This window comes from Cebidichthys violaceus, unplaced genomic scaffold (genome assembly GCF_023349555.1).
Source record: "Cebidichthys violaceus isolate CVI_PGR_0920_01 unplaced genomic scaffold, fCebVio1.0.p SCAF_1, whole genome shotgun sequence".
Classification (NCBI taxonomy): Eukaryota; Metazoa; Chordata; class Actinopteri; order Perciformes; family Stichaeidae; genus Cebidichthys; species Cebidichthys violaceus.
The window spans coordinates 11,390,424-11,412,621 of NW_027176262.1; the positions used below are offsets into that span (position 1 = coordinate 11,390,424).

General features: G+C 39.1%; 1 protein-coding gene across 3 annotated transcripts in view; it reads left to right on the top strand.

Moving 5' to 3' along the window:
* Positions 1-20,916, top strand: part of mcamb (melanoma cell adhesion molecule b) — a 31,280-nt gene extending 10,364 nt beyond the window's left edge. The window contains exons 2-17 of one of the 3 annotated variants that reach the window (XM_068710654.1): positions 11,259-11,383; positions 11,475-11,706; positions 12,445-12,515; positions 12,628-12,715; positions 12,809-12,988; positions 13,353-13,483; positions 13,634-13,769; positions 13,937-14,052; positions 14,611-14,752; positions 15,012-15,139; positions 16,085-16,226; positions 16,526-16,597; positions 17,734-17,769; positions 18,220-18,343; positions 18,914-19,025; positions 19,184-20,916. In XM_068710654.1, the coding sequence (XP_068566755.1) occupies positions 11,259-11,383; positions 11,475-11,706; positions 12,445-12,515; positions 12,628-12,715; positions 12,809-12,988; positions 13,353-13,483; positions 13,634-13,769; positions 13,937-14,052; positions 14,611-14,752; positions 15,012-15,139; positions 16,085-16,226; positions 16,526-16,597; positions 17,734-17,769; positions 18,220-18,343; positions 18,914-19,025; positions 19,184-19,186 (1,838 nt within the window). In that variant the 3' untranslated portion in view covers positions 19,187-20,916. The remainder of the gene's footprint in view (positions 1-11,258; positions 11,384-11,474; positions 11,707-12,444; positions 12,516-12,627; positions 12,716-12,808; positions 12,989-13,352; positions 13,484-13,633; positions 13,770-13,936; positions 14,053-14,610; positions 14,753-15,011; positions 15,140-16,084; positions 16,227-16,525; positions 16,598-17,733; positions 17,770-18,219; positions 18,344-18,913; positions 19,026-19,183) is intronic. The other 2 variants (XM_068710653.1, XM_068710661.1) reach the window with 2 other exon arrangements.
* The last annotated feature ends 1,282 nt before the right edge of the window (positions 20,917-22,198 follow it).

The following is a 22,198-nucleotide window of genomic DNA, read 5'->3' on the forward strand; positions in this document are numbered from 1 at the left end:
AAGTTGTCACGCTAAACAAATTCTTGCAAGTTGTATATATATATACGTATATATATATATATATATATATATATATATATACGTATATATATATATATATATATACGTATATATATACGTATATATACGTATATATATATATATATATATATATATATATATACGTATATATACGTATATATATATATATATACGTATATATATATATATATATATATACGCATATATACGTATATATATATATATATACGTATATATATATATATATATATATATATATATATATATATATATATATATATATTCACAAACTACTGTTTAAAATGACCTTCTGAATAAATATAACTTTTCAACAAGTTTGCATATGATATACGATTGTGGTACTTCTGTATCAAACAAACACACATATTCACTAACTCCCACCTGTACTTAAACACAAAGGTAGCAAATATATGTCTTGTCATGAAAGAGCAGTACAACATTTTGCGATTCATTATTACCACTTGCAGTGTCCACCAAAAAAGGAAAGAGCTGCGGCTGAGTACTTTATCCCGTGAGTCAATGGGTAAAATGCTTTCAGTGTGTGTGTGTGTGTGTTTATCTGCGATCTATCTTTAGCCATAATATGCCAGCAGCAAGCAACGTACATCTCATACTTGTGAAGCCATGTCATGGGACCTTTCTCTCACTCTCACTCTCTCTCTCTCACTCTCTCTCAATCTCTCTCGTTCTCTCTCTCTCTGAGTTTCTGTACCATTACAAGCAGCATTGTAAAAAAAATAAAAAATAACGTCCCCGTTGGCCTTTCCCATACTTCCAAAGCAGCTTGTGTTATTTTACTTCTGCCTGCTCACAGAGGAGCTGATATGGAGACCATTTTGTCATCTGGGACGTGGGAAAGAGGATGGAGGGGGTGTTTGTACCACTATGGGAGCAGGCAGGAGGAAATGGCCCACTGAGGTTCACTCAAACACACACAGGAATAGAAATGCAAGTAGGCATAGATTTGTGAGATTGTGAGAGCAATTTAACAATGTTTTTTTTAATATTATGGGAGTCGTGGCTTTGGACATGGGAAGATGACCGCACCGGGGGGGGGGGGGGGGGGGGGGGCCATATCAAAATACTTAAGAAGAGTAGGTTTTGTTGCCAAATAGATATCAAAGGCTGGGGAACAGAGTGAACTCTCTTTGGAGTGTAAGTGGTGAGGGAAGACCAAAGAGTTGCTAACCAAAGAGGGATCGGCCTCAGGTCAGTGAACCTGTGCTGCTCCTCGCAGATGAAGGCCTGCGGTTGGATCTTCACGGCTGTGGTCTGCGACTACTATCTAGAGATGGATGAAAAACATTGAAAATACTAGTTCTCTCACTTATCCTACCCAGGCAGCCTGTTTTGACTTTATTTATTTCTAAGAGATTTGTCCCTTAAAATGGATCCGCCATGCCAATACAATGGAGGCGGATGACATTTTATTTGGGAACAGTTTTCATTGGCGTTACTGACGATATTTCAGAGGGACTATGTGTTCTGTGGATTTTTCAGAGTAACAGGGACTGGAAATACAAAATGACCTTATAAGTCACCCATCCAAAACTAAACTATGCTGTTGTAACAGTTGTGATTCAGCAGAGCCCCCTGAAAGATGGACTGGAGTCTGGCATGCGGAGAACCGAGCCAGGTTTGATCTGTACAACAGGTGGTCTGTTGAAATGGAATATAGCGTCAGATCACCAGGAGAAATCAGAGAGCGATGTGACTCCCTCCCTATCTTCCCTGTTGTGTGGTCCACTCTGATCCTCTCCTCTGTATTTACATTCTTTGTAGCCTTCGTCTCCTCCGCCTTTTGGTAATCGTTAATTCTGATGGCATGTTGAGTGGATACTGCCAGCATTCGGCTCCAGCACCCTGGGGATCAGTGAGTGTGTGTGTGTGTTAGGGAAAGTGTCTTGTAGGTCACTATGACAAGTTGACCTTGTTTTCTCGCAGGCATCGTGGGAATGTGCAGTTTGGTTGCTGCAGCTGCCACTGTCCATCTCATTGTCCCTGCACACAGCTATTAAAGCTATCACCTGGACTCCAACAGGCCTCATGCAGAGGAGCAGTCTACACTTCCAACTGTGTACAACGTTTTGGGGGTCGCATCCAATGATTTTTTTGTATTATGAAACTTTCAGTTTTTCTTTGATACCTTAATTTTGAAAGTAAAAACAGTTTTTTCGCCATTTTGTATAAAAATGGACTTGAAATGTTTATCTAAATTGTTCTTTATTTTCCATCAATCGTTTTAGACTAATCAATCAATTTACTTATCATTTCAGCACTAACAATATCCATGAAAGTTGTAGATGCTCAGGTTCATTTACCTTGAACATTAGATATTAAACATGTAATTCGACATTGATCAGCTACATCTGGTTTACCAATCTGCACTCATCCTATCTTGATGCTTTCACACCTGAAACTCCTGTAATTCCTCAGAGTCTAGTTTCTAGCAGCTATTTCTATTTGGAGCTGTTGGCCGGTCCTCTATACTTCGGGGGAGTTACTGTGTGCAGCCAAGCATAGCAGGAATAGAGCCATCCACCCAGCCCAAGGTCTCAGCAACAAGACTAGTTTTAGAAACGTCTCCTCTTGATGCATCGTTAGTAAGGTCAGACTCCTCATTAATAAAAGAAAGCCTTGGTAACTGGTGAATGCTAGTGCAAGCAAACAGGCTAAATAAGCATGCATATTTAGGAAGAAAGAGTGAAATGCACTTTGGTAAAAGAGCCTGATGTGGGAGGGGTTGGAAAGATCCCTAATGATGTCATTGTGCACTGTGGATCAGAGAGGATAGTTAGCTGCACAATATCATGCATATTTATTACTTTATTAGTCTCTAGTGCAGAAAAATGTAGGTCTTTTATTCGAGTGGCTCATTCATGGCATTATAAACTTTGCTGCATGTTGAGTTTATGGATAAATGTGTCTGCTGTGCCAGGAGCTGTATTCATGAGTCACTGAGAGTCCTTTTCGCTCTGAGTGCCTGATTAAGGCCAAGAGCCCTGTGTGTGGTGTGCGTGTTAAAATGCCTTGGGGTGCGTCACAGGACTAATTTGATTGATGAACATGCGACAAGGCCTTTAGTGTATACGTTTTTAAGAGTTTCTCATAACATTCCTTTACACCATTTAGCCGAGTTAAACCAAACTAAGTGGGGCTTCTGTTCTGGCAATGGGTCTGTGCAGGGTGGATAAGAATTTGGCTGCGTCTACCCATCCCTCAAATATGTCTATGAAGAATCTTAGTCCTCCAGGAGACATGATCTGCTGTATTTGCTTGTCAAGACCAGATCATCATTGACTGGAGTAACTTGAATGCATTCATATATTTTCCCTTAACTAGCTTGAATTTTGAAAAAAAAACCCATTTCCTATACTTAATGGCAATATCACATACATAGTATTCAGAATATCTGCTTCCAGATTCAGATAAAGGGGCTTGCCAGTATTGAACCACCATGAAGTTTAGGGACTTGCAGGAGACAGATTAAATCATAAAAAAGCATCAAAAGTTATGGTCAGATTGGATTTGGTAAAACGCAAAGCTTCAAAATCGCTGGATCCTCTAAATCCCATGATGCAACACAATAGTATCTTTTGTTAGACCATATTTGCAATGCCCCTCAACAGTTTGTAACCCAGGGTTTCCATAAAATAACCCTGACGACATCATCAGTGTCATTTGCTCTCCAGTTGCCACCAAAGACATTTCACAACTGTTCTTACAGGCTGAGTAGTTATGCCAATTGTGAGTAAACTGATTGTAATGTGTGAAGTTGGTGGTGTCTCAATAACTGCAATAAGCTGAAGCATATACTGTATATAATGCTTAAAATATTCAAACCTTTACATTAAGGGAAAATTGCTGTGCTGCTTTAGCACTTTCATATTTTTGAAATGTTTCATGCATTATATATTTTCATATCTTGCACACAGAGCTGTTTAATATTTAAAAGATAGCAATTCAACGTTTGCAAGGCCATAAATGCTAAACTACAAGTCAGAATTATAATGCCTCTTTTTTACCAGATTGTAATACCAGTTATGAATATATTTAGCATAAGAGAGCTGCCGAGTGAAATTGTCACCTATAAAGTAAAAGGTGCCTTTGTATGACACGACGTGCACATAATTCACATTCTGCAGCCTGTCAGGAGAAATGAGTGGAAGGTCAGGGAGTACTAGTTTGTCTCTCTATATTTCTCTTCTCACTTCAGCTTGAGAACATGTCCTTCCCCCTGCAAGATACTATAAGTGTGCCACTGAGGGATTAGTGTGATAAATGTCAGAGAACCAAACACCCTCTTTCTTCACACATCGCTTGCTTTCTCCCACCTCTGTCTTTTCTTTCTCTATCCTCTCTTGCTCATCTTTTATCTGTTTTCTCATGTTAACTCTTCACTCTATTCATTCTCCTTAGACCTATTTACTTCCATACAGAAGGAAGCCTGACTGAGGCACTGTTTTCCCATGCTTCCTCTCTCTGTCACACCCTGTCCTGAAGCAGAGTTGCTATTTTTGGTGCCAGTCGGGTCAGTGCACTGTAATTCTGCTGTATCATGTAAGCAAACAAGCTTGATAGGCCATTGTTATTCTTAGATGTGACAGGACTGGAAACATGTCCCCGAGCTGTCACTTCATTTTCGGCACATCTGAGGGGAAATATTTGGTTTAAAGTTATATACACTGTGGTATGCATGCTCTGTTTCAGTACAAACTGCCACAAAGTTATTATTACATTATTGAATTGTAACTGAATGTAATACAACCCTTGTTATTTTAGTGTCATTATACTTATGCTCCCACATGTTTTTTTTCTGCCTTTGTGCTGTCTACTGTTTCTCAGCAGTGCTATCACCTGACACGATAAGCTAGTGGGTGATGGCAAGCAATTAAAACTAGGTTCATGTCCACACACACACACACACACACACACACACACACACACACACACACACACACACACACACATGGGGAAGCTCTGCTGTCCTGATATCATTACTTCCTTTTAATAATCATACTCGTCCTTTCATGTCTTAGTTCAGTGAAGCCTCACCCTTTTCTTTTGGGGACGTGCCACAAGTAAATTAAACATGAAATGGAGTCTAAGCAGGGGATTCCTCGGTATGTAAATATTAATACAATACCTTAAAATTTGTTTCTATAACAAACGGGTTATATAAGGAGTCTGTAATGCAAATAAAACTGCGTGCTCTCTCTTTCAGATTAATGGGTTCTGGACTAGATATTTCCTTTTAGAGAGAGCAGAAAGGCTGCTTGTGAATCTCTGAATTAAGTGGTTAGAAACTAGTGAATGAAACGTAGCTGGGTAGAATGTATGTCATGTGCTCTGAAACATTTGAATCCCATGTAATAATGTGTTTAGTGCTCGAGTCGAGTCAAGTTCAGGTCAGTTAGATACAGCTCAGAATCGTGTGTGTGTGTGTGTGTGTTTGTGTGTGTGCGTGTGTGTGTGTGTGTGTGTGTGTGTGTGTGTGTGTGTGTGTGTGTGTGTGTGTGTGTGTGTGTGTGTTTGTGTGTGTGCGTGTGTTTACCAGATCCTGTTGCACATCTGATGTGCTCGTCCCACCTCACAACTCCCAGGCTGACAGATCTCAGGTTGTGTGTGTGTGTGTGTGTGTATCTGCTTACCCTTGACCTCAGCAGTCATCCTGTCGGTCTCTGCTGCTACTTTGATCTGATTTATTTTTCGTCAGATTTGAGGAAGTGCTTGTTTGTTTTTTTTCCCCACAGGTAGCAGTGCCTAAGGAAGTTAATGTCTGTCTGTCTATCCACATAAAAGATATCTCAACAGCTAGTAGCCAGGTTGACCTGAAATTTTGCTACGGATATTAAGGATTATTCTGGTGACCATTTTACTTTTTCTTTAGCACCACCGTCAGGCAACATTTTCCAAGAAGAAATCTACTCCAATCAACAGATTGTCATGATATTTATTCAGTATATTCTTGGTCCCCAGAGGATGAAATGTCTTGAGGTCACTACCATGACATTTTCTCAACATTTCCATACTCCTAAGGGGATGAATCATTTTGATTATCTAATTACTTTTCCTGTTGCACTCATTTGTTGAGCATTTTCACATTGTGTGCTGTATCAAACATCACACTGTCTAGAGACTGCTGGTCTGGCTTTGAGCTTTCGTCCGTCTTGCAGCTCTGTCTCTTAGAAATAACATTTCTGTACTAATCATAGAAAGTTTTGAAAGAATGTAACGCTATTTAGAGAACACTTTTTAGTAATACAATGAGGGACCTCTGTTAATTGACACTGATATGTACTTTTTTTAGCAAATAAAGCATGATTATTATTTATGGTTATGTTAAGGCACTCGCAGCACTTGGAAAAAGGGGCTAAATTCGATATTCAGTGCAGAGGGATTGCATCTGTATGGCGAATCACAGCTAACAGTGCTAACATTGCAAACAGCGGCAACAGAGCTGCAACAACACACACAGAGGGAGAATGACATACCAATAATATCAATGTTCTAAATATTGTATAGAGAACCTTTAAGGTTAAGAAAAGACAGAACTTGATTACTTTTATTAACGTCTAACTGAAAACACAATCTCTTCAGAAGGGGAACCTGAGTGCCTTTGTTGCATTTTAAATACAGCTGTTTGTGTACATAAAGAGAAAACGAGTCAAGTAAACAAAGTAAAAAGGGAGGGGAAAAAAATAAACTTTTCAAAAGTAAGTTTCCATAAATAATTGTGGGACCATGTTCTGCACCTGCGCCACTTATCTGCCAGCCAGTTAGATTAATGTCAAAAAGAGTCCAGGACGATAATCTGGTTTGAATGCCAGTTAATGTGCTGAAGGTGGACGTCCTCTCCTCTCCCTCACAAATGACCATCTGTGGTCTGGACCAGCTGCCAGAGCAGACAAGAGAGAGGGCAGGTCGACTGCAGCCTGTCAACTAAACCCTTCATGGTTAGAGAGTCAAAACAGATTCCAGCCTTTGAACAACCACACGCTTCATCTCATCTGTCTACTGTACGTGTCAGAGCGTCTGTTCAAAATACATAGTCATAAATGTTTAAAAATAAATGATCCTGATGTCTGCTGATCACCTGACAATAGTTTTCTTTGTTTATGGGAGGTTTTCTTGTTCTTGTATTGAGAGGACTAAATGAGGAGATTTTATAGCTCCGAGTCTGGCAGGAAGTTTTGTTATCATCGCTCTCCAAAGACAGAAACTGATTGTGTATCCTGACAAAAGGCTTTGACTTCATTGTAGACACAACAATGTCTTTGATACGACTTCCCCCTAGAGATCATCTTATCCTTTCTGGGTCTGCTCTCCTTTTATAGCGGGCTTATTTTGTCTTATCTTTAAGTGCACCTAAGTTTGCAGTGCCTTTGAACACAATCCACCCTCTTTTTAGGATGAGCTGTGTTTTTGGGGTGGACCAGCTGAACAAAGGTGTTTATTTCTGGAGAGGGATCACCTGCAGCTTGGAGCTCTCTGAAGCTCGATGATCAGCACTAACATACTAATTAAGATGGAAGAATATGTGCATGTGTGTGTGTATATGCGTGTGACCCAGACTCAATTAGCTTCATAAATCAAAGCTAAATATCCCTTTTAACTGCCATGTTCATGGTATGTTTTATGTTTTTCTGCATATTTGTGGGAACATAGACAGTGTTGTTTTCCTCTTTCTGTGTGGGAATCCTTTATTATGCATTCTTCATTTTTAAAATCGCTTTTTGACATTGTATGACATTATCACATGGACTGTATATTATATATGTGCTTCCACAACTTCACTGAAGTTTTTTAATGCTTTTATTTGCAAAAAACAATGTAAGGAACAGTTTGGGACCAATTGTGTGCTGGACCATCTCTTTGACTGGGCGCAGTGACTTTTTAGGCTAGCGAAATCCCTCTGCCTCCAGTCTTTAAGCTAATCACTTACTGCCTCTGGCTCCTTAGTTAGCAAACAGCCTATAGTGATACCGACCTTCTCTTAATTGTTCTCAATTTTTTTGCTTTTCTTGGATATATGTGATGGCAGTCCGAACATCTTTGGGTTGTGGACTGTTGGTCGGACGAAACAAGTAATTTGAAACAAATCATTTGAAGCGAGCAATTTGAAACAAGTAGTAACCTGAGGTCCTATTTTACTTGTAATACACATGTAATAATACACATGTAATAATATGAAATTTGCATCATCGTAGTGAATCCACACTTGCCAGTCTCCTGTCCTCTCCTCAGGGTCTGCAGCAGATATTTACTATAGTGTACAGAGCACATTCCCCTCTCTTGTGCAAATCACACACTCAGCATATGAAATTGTTGTCTCAGGGTCAAACACACACTCTTCAGGGATAAGAATATTGTTTGCTAAAGGAAGCTCATAAAACTAGAGAGGCCCTGCTTTCCCAGCGTGTTGCTGTCAGAGCTGTTGTTCAGCTTTATTCTGCCATACTGATTTAGAACCGTTATCAAATGTGCATGGACTCCAATATCTGCTCTCCCATCATCAGAGAAGATCGATTTGAGGCCTCGGTGTGCCAGCCGCTCTGATTGATGCACTGTGGAGATAAATGCTGATCAAGTTACTAATGAGATTTGATTGAGATTCCTGTGAGCAAACAGACTCCAGCTGACAGACGGGATGAAGGAAGAGTTTGTGAAACATTTGGTCTGATACAAATTAGAATCTGAATTTGCCCGTCTGAATCCTAATTCTCACTGTAGGTAGGTCCTCAGAGGGGGGATGGGATGCTGCGAGTGAGTCAGCGTTGTCCTTCCAACGCTAATGGCCAGGAAATGTCTATGTTGGAGAGACTAATTGGATTTCTTTAACAGGAAAGCATCCTTCCAGCTCCATTAGCTGGTGGTAAACAGCAACACACAGCAGAGGGAGAGGCAGGTGGGAGAGAAAAGGGGGTTTGAGATTAAACAGAGGGAAGTTTAGCCGGGAAAGTAGGGGAAGGCATGCTTATTGTTGATGTAGATCAAGAATTAGTCAAGTTTAGTTTGGGTGGGGAAAGCTGTAAATGTTTGTTATCCGTGCAGATGATGATGGAATGAAATGCCAAGAGGGAAGCAGTGTCTGCTGGGTAATAAGATCATCAGCAGGCATCCCTGGTGTTATGGTAATGCACTTAACTGCAAGACTACGCATATAATCATTTTTCATAGATGAAGTATCTTCAGATGCAGTATGATAGCGTCCTATTTTGTCTGAAAAAATTCTCAAATTTTTTAAAGAAATGAAATGTAAAACAATTAACCTTTTTCAACAACGCTATGCTCCAGTTGTTTTTAGTTTACTTAAAAAAATTATTTTGACAAAAAGTAAAAACTTACTGGCCACTGTGGCCACAGTTGATAATCATGTAACAATAGTAAATGCTAAAACATAGGGAAACAGGAGCACTGAAAAGGATCTTAAAGTACATTATACAACCAGATGCACCTAAAGTTTGTTAACATTAGCCACCTCAAGCTACTGGACAAACCCAGTAAGTCTATAGCGTCAAAACAAGTGTGTCCAATTATAAATTCAACGTTTCATGTGTAAGAGGAAGAAAGTGCTCTTTCTTCTTTCAAAGTCTCGCTTTAACTGACTGGCTTTTCCTGTCTGTTTACCAAATCTCACAGTCATGTTCAGTCGATTAGCTTAGATTAAGTTTGGAACATGATAACTAAGCAAGCTCCATACTTGGGTCACGTGATGACAACTGAAGTCTGAAGTCTCCATGAAAACTAAGCAAACTCAATTTGCTGAGGAAAACCATGAGACACCATAGAAAGTATAGTCCTGGATTTTTCAAATTTATTATAAAGTGATATACAATGTAAAAACTTGAGACTAAATGGAGTACTGTGTGTTTTATTGTGTATTGTCTGTTGTGCTTCTTGTGATTCAAATGAATGAGTAAAAGAAGGTCAATGCAGGACACAGATGAACCACATTTACATTTATTCTGAGCAGCTCTTGACATAAACTACGAGAAAAGCTACATTCAGCAACACAATGAACAGACAGTCAGGAAAGCCTAAATCAAACCTGGCAGCCTCGTTACCTCCAGGCTACAGCTCTCGTTGGCATCTCGTATGTCTACTGACACACTGCGATGTAAAGTGTAATTGGGGGTCCCTCCTATAGACTAGTAGGATGGCTAGAGACCCTCGAAGGGGAAAACCACCTCGTTCATCAGAGACAGAGCATGGAGGAACAGTGGGGCTACTATGCTGCCTGTAAATTGAGCCTTTCTTCCTGTGAGAGGGTGACTTGGTGGAATGCAGCACATTAATGTGGACATGGGTGGGCTTCTCATTCCTGTCATAGCATCTCTGTCTTCCCTTTGACCCTCCATGACTTTCTCCTCTCTCTTTTTTTTTTTTTTTTGCTTCCATGCCTCCTTTTGAGTTTGTGTCAACTGGGTGTGCATGCCAAGGTTTCTATCTTCACCGTAAAACTGGTGCTTGCAAGGGTGATAATCATCAGTCACAGCTATTAACCTCGAGGTTCAGTCGCATCACAATCCGTCCATTTCAGGTTCAGTTCAATGAAGGTTTATTGGCTTTATGTTTTGATTGGCTGATATACTGTATAGGCCAATAGTGGCCTAACGCAGATATATTGGTATTGGCATTTATTTTGGTGGATAAATAAGAAGAAGTTTAAGCACAGAAAAGTTTAAGATAATTTAGAAACAATACCTCCATTACATAGTTTGTCAACTAGAGAGCAGTTTAAAGATATCAGAAGTATTAGTTTCTACTGTAACCTTCCTCAAATAAGTAAATGAAACGCACACAAATGGGACTGTCACATCACCCTTTCTACATTGTATTCCTTCGTTACAGCTTTGACTGGCACTCTTTTAATCATGAAATCTCGCTGGATTTTGGAAATTTGCACGGGAACTTGAGTTGCCTGCTTAGCTATATATCACACAAACATGGGCATCACCCTTCCCACTCAGTGGCTTGAAAAAGCATTTTTGTTAAATCACCAAAGATCTTTGTTTAAGAAATATAAGGAACATATCTAATATGCACTCCGACATGATTTTGACTGAAAAAGGAAACTGCCCAACTACTCAGAATGAGAAAAGGAAAGGAGATGAATTGCACACATTATCTTTGTTTTAGGCCAAACATGAGGTTGATGGTGATAAACGACCAAAACATTTTGAAAAGACATATATTGTCTTTCTCTTTTTCAGTGACTGCTGATGTGGAGGTGAACATGGAGGACAGAGTGGAGGTGTTCAGGGGAGAAACAGCTTCAATCGCCTGCATGTTCACATCATCTGAAGGCGTTGGCGGCATGATCATACAGTGGTTCTACGTGAGTTTCATCAATCCTGACGCACGCATACACAGAGAGGATGATGTGTCCGTGCATGTGAGATTTCATGTGTTTGTACTCTGATATTTAGGTGGCACGGTCAGGTGAGAAGCAGAAAATCTTCTACCAGGACGCCACCATTCAGGTTGTAGACAAAGGCACACCGTTCACAGACCGGATCAGAGTGAATGGTACCGGAGCCACTGGGGAGATCGTGTTGACGATCAGCAACGTGCAGCTGGCCGACGAACTTGAATTTATCTGTCTCATCAAAGGTCTTACAGAAGGGACTGGGGAGGGACGCACAAAGCTGAAGGTGTTCGGTAAGGTTCAAGCTGAGATGTTTGTTTTTAAAATGTTTTGAATAACAAGGTAAATTTACAAAGTCCACAAACACACAGAATAGGTGACTTCTGAAAGCATGGGTGTCATACAATAAGTCACAGTTAGAGAGCTCGCTTCAGCTGCTTGTGTGCCCCTTTTTAACCTTTTCCACTACTTCAGTCCATTTATACTCATTCACAACTTCACCTAGAAACTTCATTTAGACTTTAAACCAGTTCCCGCCCCTTGCACTTTATTTTATAAGTACAGCGTTTTTTTATACTTGTAATCACAGTTAATATAATGTCCATTTTAGACCTTTCAGACAGTAAAACTTCAGTTTTAGCTGGACTCAAAAAAATACTTCATGTATAATTTATGCATCACAATGTTCACAAACTCATCCTCTTTCGCACAATGTCACTTTGTATGACATTTTAATGAGTCACATTCTCAGTGAATACATTCAACAAACAGCTCAATATTTTTCAGCATTTTCACTTTAACTGAAACTTCAGGGCATTGCAGGGATTACCCTTCAATTGGCACCAACTCCTTTTGATGCTTACAATAATACTTCAAACCCTTTCAGTGCTTACAATGATACTTCATCTTACATATGCAACATGTGAAGACACTTAAACTGTATCCCACTACCAATATTTAGCTGCCAGAGCACAGACATTTTTCTTTTTAGCCTTTTCTAGATCTTAATTGAGTCCTTAATTTCTATGCAGTAATGCCAGACCTTCCCACCATTGAGGGTGTACAAACAGGGATCTCAGTTAACGAAGACAGCCCATCCAAGGTAAACAAGCTTTGAATCACGAAAATCTGAGTGGAAAATGATGAAATGGCTATCAAGCTACAATTTAGTTCTTTGAAGTTGGACTACTCTCATTCTCTCTTCTCTCCTACAGATTGGGACGTGTGAGGTCAAAAATGGCTTCCCCAGGCCGAACATCACTTGGTACAGAAACACCACACCGCTACGTGGTCCTCTGGATGGTGAGACGGATTGACATCAACATCTACAATACACTTGTACACTCTACACAGCCTTTTTCTCCATTTCCTTCCCTGTCCTTCCTTGTTTTCCAGTGGTGAAAATGGTGCCCAGCACCACCGTTGAATCCAGTGGTCTGTTCTCTGTCAAGAGTGACCTGAGCATGAAGGTGATGAAGGAGGACAAAGATGACCTGTTCTACTGCGAGATCAACTACTTTGTTCCCGGAGGATTAAGGATGACCGAGACCCCCGATATTAACATCACCGTACACTGTGAGTTTCTCACATAGTATAACACTACTATCATGGTGTACTATGAGACCACATAGCAAGTTTCTTATGGATGACAAACACTCACAGTTTTAAATAGTGACAACATCAGCCCCATATTGGCCACTGGTACGATATACTATGTAATCGATCTATGTGGAAACCAGAACATTACGCCCATAAGTGATACATGTGCATTAATATGCTGCTATGAAAGACACCATGTCTCTTTTAAGGCTTTCCAGAAGGATTGGCTGCAGTGATTTGCCTTGTTTGATGCAGGGACAGTTGTGGGAATCACAAAAAACCTTCTACAACTTCAAGTTCAGGTTTGTGGTCTGATCTTGATTTCCTCTCTCTGTTACAGACCCCTCCACAGCTGTAAGTGTTTGGGTGGAGTCACCAAAGGGCAACATCAAGGAAGGGGACTCAATTGAGCTTCAATGTCGTGGCAACGGGAATAAGCCTTCCTCAATCTTAACAATCTCGGACGAAAGAGTAAGAACATTTTTGAGCTCATTATTATTATTATTATTGCACTTGCAAAACCAGCAGCATAGTTGCTTCTTCCTGCTTTGTCTTCTTCAGCAGATAGTTGTTGATGACCAAATTTCCATGTGTTGATCAGATTACTTTGGCTTCTTGTAGGGTGAAAATACTATAGACAACAATGTGTTGGTATTGGATAATGTGACCCGTCTAAACAGTGGAGTTTACCGATGTACTTCTATGGACATGGACACCTATGAGGAGATCTCAGGAAACACCACTGTGTTCGTCAACTGTAAGAAATCTGCACTGATATGATATGTGACCATGATAAATACAATCTACCAGCAGTACGACTACACTTGCCCGGTTTGATATTTCTTCTTCTCCCTCTGTGTGTGTGTGTGTGTGTGTGTGTGTGTGTGTGTGTGTGTGTGTGTGTGTGTGTGTGTGTGTGTGTAGTTCTCGAACCTGCCGTTGTGATGCCTAAAGACCCTGTTGTGGTGGCTCAAGGAGAGGAGTTGACGGCCACCTGCAACGCCCTCTCTTCTCTCCAGACACAAATAGTCTGGATGAAGGTCACCTACTCTCATGCAATACAGAACAAAGACACAAACGGCAACAACATTTTGTCTTTTGCGTTTAGAAAACCTGTCACCCTAATGTTTTGTATGCAGTGAGGTACTGTGTGAAACATTAAACGGATTTAGGTTGGCATCAGTCTCCGCTATAATTTTCTTTTTAAAACGGTAATCGTGTGTCAGATTAGGTGATCATAGGCTCATTTTTAGGAGGTGGAGACTCGGTGTAAAAGGTGGCCAATCAGGAAGCCTGTAAAAATAGTGACTTTATTGGATTGTTTTTGTTGGCAGAGAGTTTTTGGACACCAAAAAAAAATCATGATAGGCTGTGTATTGGTTGTACTGACCATTGGTGAAAGAAGAATCCTTTTTCCACTTAAAACAGGACTTTACATTTTGTGAAATTATTGTTTGAACATTTTCTGCACAATTTTCTGTAAAAAGTTTGTTGAAGCTCTGATCTGAGCTACTAAAATGAATACACTGGTAACCTTTGCATCATATCTGCATGTGTTAAGTGTGCTTTTTTTGTTGTGTGTGTGTGTGTGTGTGTAGGATGGAGAGGAGGTTTCAACGCACAACAGTTTGATCGTGAAGGACGCTACGTTTGACTCAGCAGGGGAGTACGTGTGTGTGGTGACTGTTCTTGAGATTGAGGGAATGGAGACCAGCGGGACACTTAATGTAGAAGTCCAAGGTAAATCTGATCACAGATATTAAATATTAAAATTGCTTTTTAGTCTGCAATCAATATGTCATTGTTCAAGAAATGTCCTAATATAATGTATACTGTTGTCTGTTTTAGTTTTCTTGTGCAGTTTCAGTTGTATTTTTTTGGTCGATGTGGCAGTTTTTAGTGGAACGTCTTTGTGGGTTAGCAACAGGCACTGTTACTAGTTACAGTAGTTATGGTCATGAGAGTTTTCAATGTTATTATTTCTTGCTCTTCTCTGCAGGCCCACCAGAGATCATGAAGCCAGGCTCCACAGAGATGGAGGAGAGTTTTGGGACGACAGTCGATCTGAGCTGTAGTGTCAGAGGTTTCCCTACTCCCAGTGTTACCTGGACCACCTCTGATGGAAAGGTACAGCAGATTAGCTACAGCTGCTGCAGAAATGCACCGTTTTTCCAAATGTGTTCTCATTAGATAAGATCTAACACTCTTTAATCCCAAATTACTTCAACTGTCTGGTCAATCATAACAAACTGGTTTACAGTATACAATCCACACAGTTAAAATTACAGGAAAAAAAGTCTTATTTAACTTAAACAAATTGTTTCAAATGGTCTTTTAAATGTTGTTTTACTCTACATATGATGAAATTAGTAGCAGGTTGGTGGCTGTGTATTAGTTGTTAATGGGGTATATTTCTGTGTTCTGGTATTTATTAAAATTACAGTAATAATAATAATTAAAGTAATAATTTTCCTAACTAGGACATTTATTCAAGGTAATGTAGCAATGAATGGATGGCAATATCGTTTGGCTCTCCATTTTGGTCCAGACTAAAATATCTCAACAACTATTTGATGGATTGCTATATAATATTTTGTACAGATATAAATGGCACAGAGAGGATGTATGCTATTGAATTTGATTATCCCCATACTTTTATATCCAGCATCAACAGCAGGTCAACATTCTCACTGAAATGTCCTATTAAATGGATTGACCTCAGCTGTACTTTGAATTTAGTGCTAATTAGTTGAATTAAAATTCTGAACGTGGTTAACATCTTCCAAGCGTCGTCATTGCCAACCTTACAGGGGCCGTAGACTCTGTTATTGTGATTTAAGTGCAATATCTTCAACAGCACTTGTCATTGATTTTGATAAATCTGCATTGAATCACTGATGGTCTTGAGAGAGGTGCTATGAGCTGCCAGTGAAGTTTGATCTAGACTGATGACTTTCTTCAGTCTGTGACAGGATGTCCGCTTTAAATCTGACTTGTGCAGAAGAGAGAGAAATCTTTTCCACTGATGGACCTGTTTTTTCCTTCTGTCTACACTGTGTTTTTTTGTACCAGATCCTCAAGACAGCATCTCAAAGAAAGACCTGGGGTGAAGTCCATAGTGTGGTCAGCATCAAAGTCACCTCTGACATTACGGCTTTCTGCAATGCCTCCAATGATTTCGGCACTGACGCGTTGACCTTCAACATCGCAGCCAGTGAGTTCCTTCGGCAGATTGCGTTGTTGTCTCCACTCGTTGTGTTTATTTGTGTTGTCCTCCTCTCTTACCCCCCTTTCCTCCTGCTCCTCACCTTCTTGTCTGTGACACTTCTCCTTTTGATTTTACTTTGTCTGAGGGCGTCAAGCTCAGCCGTGTGCATTCTGGTGTTTCAGTGTTGTTGTTTTGGACAAGACGCTGTGAAGCTGTGCGGCTGTGCGCCTGTTAAATGTGCTCCCCTCCTCCCCCAGTGTGTTTAAAAGGAGTGTCCTTCCTTCTGTGCCTTTACCTGTTTTCAGCTATAAACACCACTACACCAGCCACAACTACCACTACAACTACAACTACCGCTACCATTACCTCTGCCACAGGTAAGACCACAGTCACTCTTCACCATCTGCCTCACATCGCTCAAGTCAACTACAAAAAGTTTAGAAAATATCTCCTGTAAATCCTGTTAAAATGACTTGAGTGAGAGTGACGCTTCAGCTGTCAGTAAAGGTTACTATGTATATGTTAAGTGTCAGGTGGTCTACACACCTTTCTTTCATGGTGGCTGAGCCGTTTTTTCTTTGAGTCAGACAGAAGGAATGAGAGCGAGAAAGGAACACTCTAAAGCTGCAGCAATTACCACAGTGACTGAAAGGTCATTACAGCAGTATTGGTTAGCAATCACTCTGATTGAAAACTGGTTTCTACAAGGTATTCATAGTTTTTAATGGGTGATATTACTGTCATCACTGTGAGGTGTCTCAGTGACTAATTTGTTGGGACAGTTCCCCTTTTCTGCTAAAGTTACTTTGTAATTTAACTAATTTGCTTATATGTGGTCTTTTTAATATGAGTTTTACAAATTATATGAGAATTAGGTTTCTATCCCAGGAGGGAAATCAATTAAATCAGATAAAAAAAGACTGACACAATGTACCTTCTGCATACAGCAGTACTATGAAGAAGAAGTATTGCATTCCTGTTAGCATTATGGCGTGAAGATACATACACGGTACACAAAACCACATGCATCAGCTGATGCTTAAATGCACTCAGAGCGAGTCTCCTGACTCCCATTACGTGTGACGCCTTGTGTTTTCTCTCTCCTCCTGTCTCTTTCTCTCTCTTGTTCATCATGCCAGAACATTTCCAGCCCCTCTGAGAAAAACTGTTCTGGGTGTTGTTTCTGGCTAAGTGCCGGTTAAATGTCATCAAACGGGGCTGCCCTGTGGAATGACTGTTTTGCTACTGACCACATCGGCCTATCAGGCTAGATGTTTAGCTTTTTTAGCTTCACAGATAAGATCCTCTCAAATTAAACATTCAATGTGTCCAGTTCAGTCTTCTGCTGAAGTTCTAAACTGCCTGTGTGTGTGTGTGTGTGTGTGTGTGTGTGTGTGTGTGTGTGTGTGTGTGTGTGTGTGTGTGTGTGTGCGCCAGGCCTGCTGGTATGAGTTATTTAATATATCCAGTCACCCACTGATAATTGTTCTCATGTGGTTTTTCTCCGTCAAAGCTGAAACCCCTATTCCACCAAAGAAAATCAAGAAAGGTTTGTATGTTACGCTGCTGAGGACTCTCCCTCACCTCTCCATCGCAAAGGCAAAAAGCTTCCTTCCACTTCTCCACAGCACCTCGCTCTCTCTCAGCTCCCAGCATTCATCAGACCTCCCCTCTCTCCTGATGAACAAAACATCAAACATTCATTGAGTTGTTCATCTTCACCTCTTCCTGTGCATGTTGTCGTATATATAAGCGCACCACTCCTCCTTCACTCCTGAATGACTTCCTTTCTTTAGGTTGCCAGGTATAGGTCACCTGAATGGCGCTAGTGCTGCACTCTTGTAAAAATGCTATCTACTGTACCTACACACTGTGGAATGCTGCACAGCCTGCCTGATACGATGCCGTATCCGACTGTCCTGCCTCATACCGTCATCTCTTTCATCATCCATTTACAGTGAGTAACCCTGTCGTTGTTGTTGTGCTTCTTCCCCACCAGAGGGCAATGGTGTTATCATCGCAGTCATCATTATCTGCATCCTGCTGCTGGCCATCCTGGGAAGTGTGCTCTACTTCCTCTACAAAAAGGGCAAGATCTGTGGGCGGTCCGGCAAGCAAGACCTGTAAGTACAACAAGAATCACTTGATTTTGGAGGGGGAAGATGTAATGTGTATCCCTTTTAGATGCAGCATCAACTGTAGTGGACTCTAAATATTTGTTGGATCTCAAAACTAGATAGACTAACGAGCTTTTGGTGACATAATAAGTCATGAAAGAAGACCAGCATGGCAGAGAGACACAGCAGGAAGTGGCGTAAGACTGTTTGTATACATTAGGACTTCACTTTCTAATTAAAGTTAAAGTTAAATTGCAGATTTCTTTGATGTGGAAAGCTAAATTAAATGTCATAATACATATCAAATCTTGAGATGATGGTTTATAAAGTTGGTACATTCAATTCAATCAGAAAACATGTTTCTTTTTTTTCTTAAAAAAGGCATTTAAGATAATATCTTTTGTGTAAAAAAGCAACTGTTTGCTTTTTTTACCATATCAACTGAAAAGGTGACAATATATGTATGTTAGTGTTATGTTCACAGCTTGATGGATCATCATTGTTATGGCTGGATAGAAGAACATTCTGTTGCATTATGTATGTTTCTGACTTTAAGGAGTTATTTTGGTCTTGCAGCACTAAAGAGAAGTCCGGCAAAGATAACATCGTGGTGGAGATGAAGAGCGACAACACTGAGGAAGCTGTGCTCCTCGGGGTCAACGGGGAAAAGCAACCTCCCAGCGACCAGGTAGATATATACTGTTTAAATGAACGGGTCGTAGCCTAAGATGATGCTCTCTTTCTGCTGATCTGATTACACCCTTATCATATTTACACACCCTCCACCCCACCTCTCTCCCTCGCCTTCTTTTTTTGTGTTTTAATTTGTGTTTTTGCCCTCTGGAGTAAAGGGCGGTGCTTACCTGGATGTACAGAAGTGAGGAGGCAACTGCAGACACACCAACAGCTGCTCCTGTTCTTCCCTCTCAGGCTCAGACCGGCCAAAGCCTTCAGTCTTCCACCACAGCCCCTTATCTCAGAGTTATGTCATGGAGAAGTCACCTGTCAGTTAATATCGTGATGCCGTCCGAGTCTCAAGTTATTCTATGCTGCAGCTTTTGCTTACTGTCTGCAAAATTTTCTGTTGAAATGAGCTTTATTGAGAAGTAACTTGAGCACTCCATAACGTAACTCTGCGAATAAATCTTCCACCATCGAAACAAGGACTATCCTTCGCCTATGGTTCTTATTACCAAAAGCCTTGTATACTGCTGATTGTCTGTAGAACAATAATTTGAGCACAACATTGACCAGGGACTGTTTTTATACCAGACTACACATCACCTCAGGCAAAGTAATCACTGAAGAGCAGCCTGAAACAGCTCTTTGTCAAGTGTACATATTATAATCTATGTATATATTTCTTTATTTAAAATAACACGATAGAAAAAAACCCAACCAAAAATAAATGACCAGATAGTGTTTTATTTAGTTTGGGTGCTCTTTATGGAGAGCAACAAGTGCTTAAGTAGATGTCTTTTTTTTGTTTTTAATAATTTTTTTGTCTCTCTGCTTCCTGTTTTGCTTAAGTCTGTACACTGAAATCTTTGGGGACCCAACGATGCGGCCCCTACATCCAGTTACAGCCACACCAAAGGTTTTCCTTCTAGCTCTGAAAACAAACCTTTTAGGTAGTTTAATCGCACATCATTCACATTTGTAGTTATTAAGATATTTTTGCAAGATGGGTGAATAATATTTTCAGCATTTGATATTGAATAGTTAATATTATTTGTAGTTCTCTTAATTTACATTTTCTTTCCTTCACAGTCTAGTTTTGATAGTTTCTGTGTGTGTTTGAGTGGAAGCATTGCCAACAGCCAAGTTAAAAAGTTACAGATGCCTTAGAAATGAAATCAAAGCCTGTAGAAATATAATTTCTATTGTTAGGTTTCTATTTAATGTTCAGTGCACTGATTTATTTGTGGTTATTCTTCATGCAGTTGTGTTTCTCTAATGTAAAACAGTGGTTTGGCTGTATGTGAATGAAAAGTATTTCTGTAGTTATTTTAGTTATTTTTAAGAGGAAGGATGAGGGTAGAACGGATCATTTCTCTGTGGTGAATATGGTTCACGGCATGAAGTTACCCTCCTCAAAAGGAAAAGACATTATTCTGTATAATGAATGAATTAATTCATGTTTTGACTGAATCTTGAAATAATCTGTTGGATCCCAGAGAGAGAGAGAGACATATAATCCCCCTCAGACATGATGACTGACTATAATTTCTGACTACTGAGGAGGGGGGAATGACTGTGACTCTGCATATGCAAATTAAGTTTGTAGACAATCAACAATGACTATGCACTGTGCTCACTGCTCAATGATATGCAGGTATCATCCATACTTACCCTTCCTACTCTGTTAGTCTGTTTTGTTCTGCTGCTTTTAAGAACTACCACTGTTAATTGGTTTTGGATGTTTGAAATCTGTAAAATGCCTTGGAGTTGTGAAATGTACAATGATTTCATTGATGACATTCAAACCAATTCACCAACAATTATTTTATTTTTTTTCATTATTTGTAGTTTTTGAAAATTATACCAAATAAAGATTTGACTGTTAAATGAAAAGACAAGCTTGAAATATTTTTATGTTGGACAATGAGCTACCTATTAAACGACTTTAAGTAAAGGTGAAGGCTGTTAATGTTTATCAAAAAAATATCAGATTTTGGTTCTTCAGATTTAATGGTAAGTTTTTTTTGAAAGATTTCTTTATAATTTCTGAGTACTTTTAAACATTTTTTTATCATACAATGATTTTCTTGTATACTATACTATAATATAACTTTTTCAGTCAATGCTATGACTTTTTGTAACATTCTTACCACATAACATGACTTTTTGTGACATTTTTTAATGAATCATACAATTCATTTTTCATGACTTTTCAAAATACCATGATAGTTTTAAAAAGTCATATTATAGTATGTCTATAAAAAGTTCCGAAAAACTCATATTATAGTATGTTGAAAAAAGTAAAAAAATCATAGTATAGTATGTCGGTAAAAGTCCCAAAAACGTCATAGTATAGTATGTCAAAAATATGTCTTAGTAAAGTATGCGAAAAAAGTCATAAAAAGAGATAGTGTAGTATGTCGAAAACAATTAATTGTATATTATATTGAATAAATTCACGAAAAGTCATAGTACAGTATGTGAAAGAAAGTCATAGAATAGTATTTTGAAAAAAAGTAATAAAATGTCAAATTATAGAATGAAAATCAAAGTATGGTAATGGAATGGTATGGAAATGTGCAAAAACGCATAGTCATAGTGTAGTATGTTGGGAAAAGTCATAAAAAGTCAAAATATAATATGTCGAAAAAACTTCAAAAGTCATAGTATAGTATGTCCAAAACAATTAATTGTAAATTATGTTGCAAAAAGTCATAGTATAGTATTTCGAAGAAAAAGTCACAGTATAGTACATTGATAAAAGTGGCAAAAAAGTTATTTTATAGTTTTGAATTGAAACTATGTCGAAGAAAAAGTCTTAGCATAGTACCCGGAAAAGGAAAAAAAAATCATAGAGCAGGTATTTCGAAAAGTCATAAAAAGGAAAAAAATAGAATGTCGAAAAAAAGTCAGTCTAGTATGTGAAATAAAGTCACAAAATGGAAAATTATAGAATGTCGAAAAAACATCATAAAAATCATAGTGTGGTATGTTGAAAAAAGTCATAAAAAATGATAGTATAGTCAACTAAAAAACCCAATATGGTATGTAAATAAAAGTCACAAAAAAGTCATAGTATAATGTTCGAAAAAACTCATAGTATTAGATTTCCAAAAAAATCATAGTATAGTATTTTGATAAGTCACAAAAAATCAGAGTATAGTATGTCGAAAAAAAGTT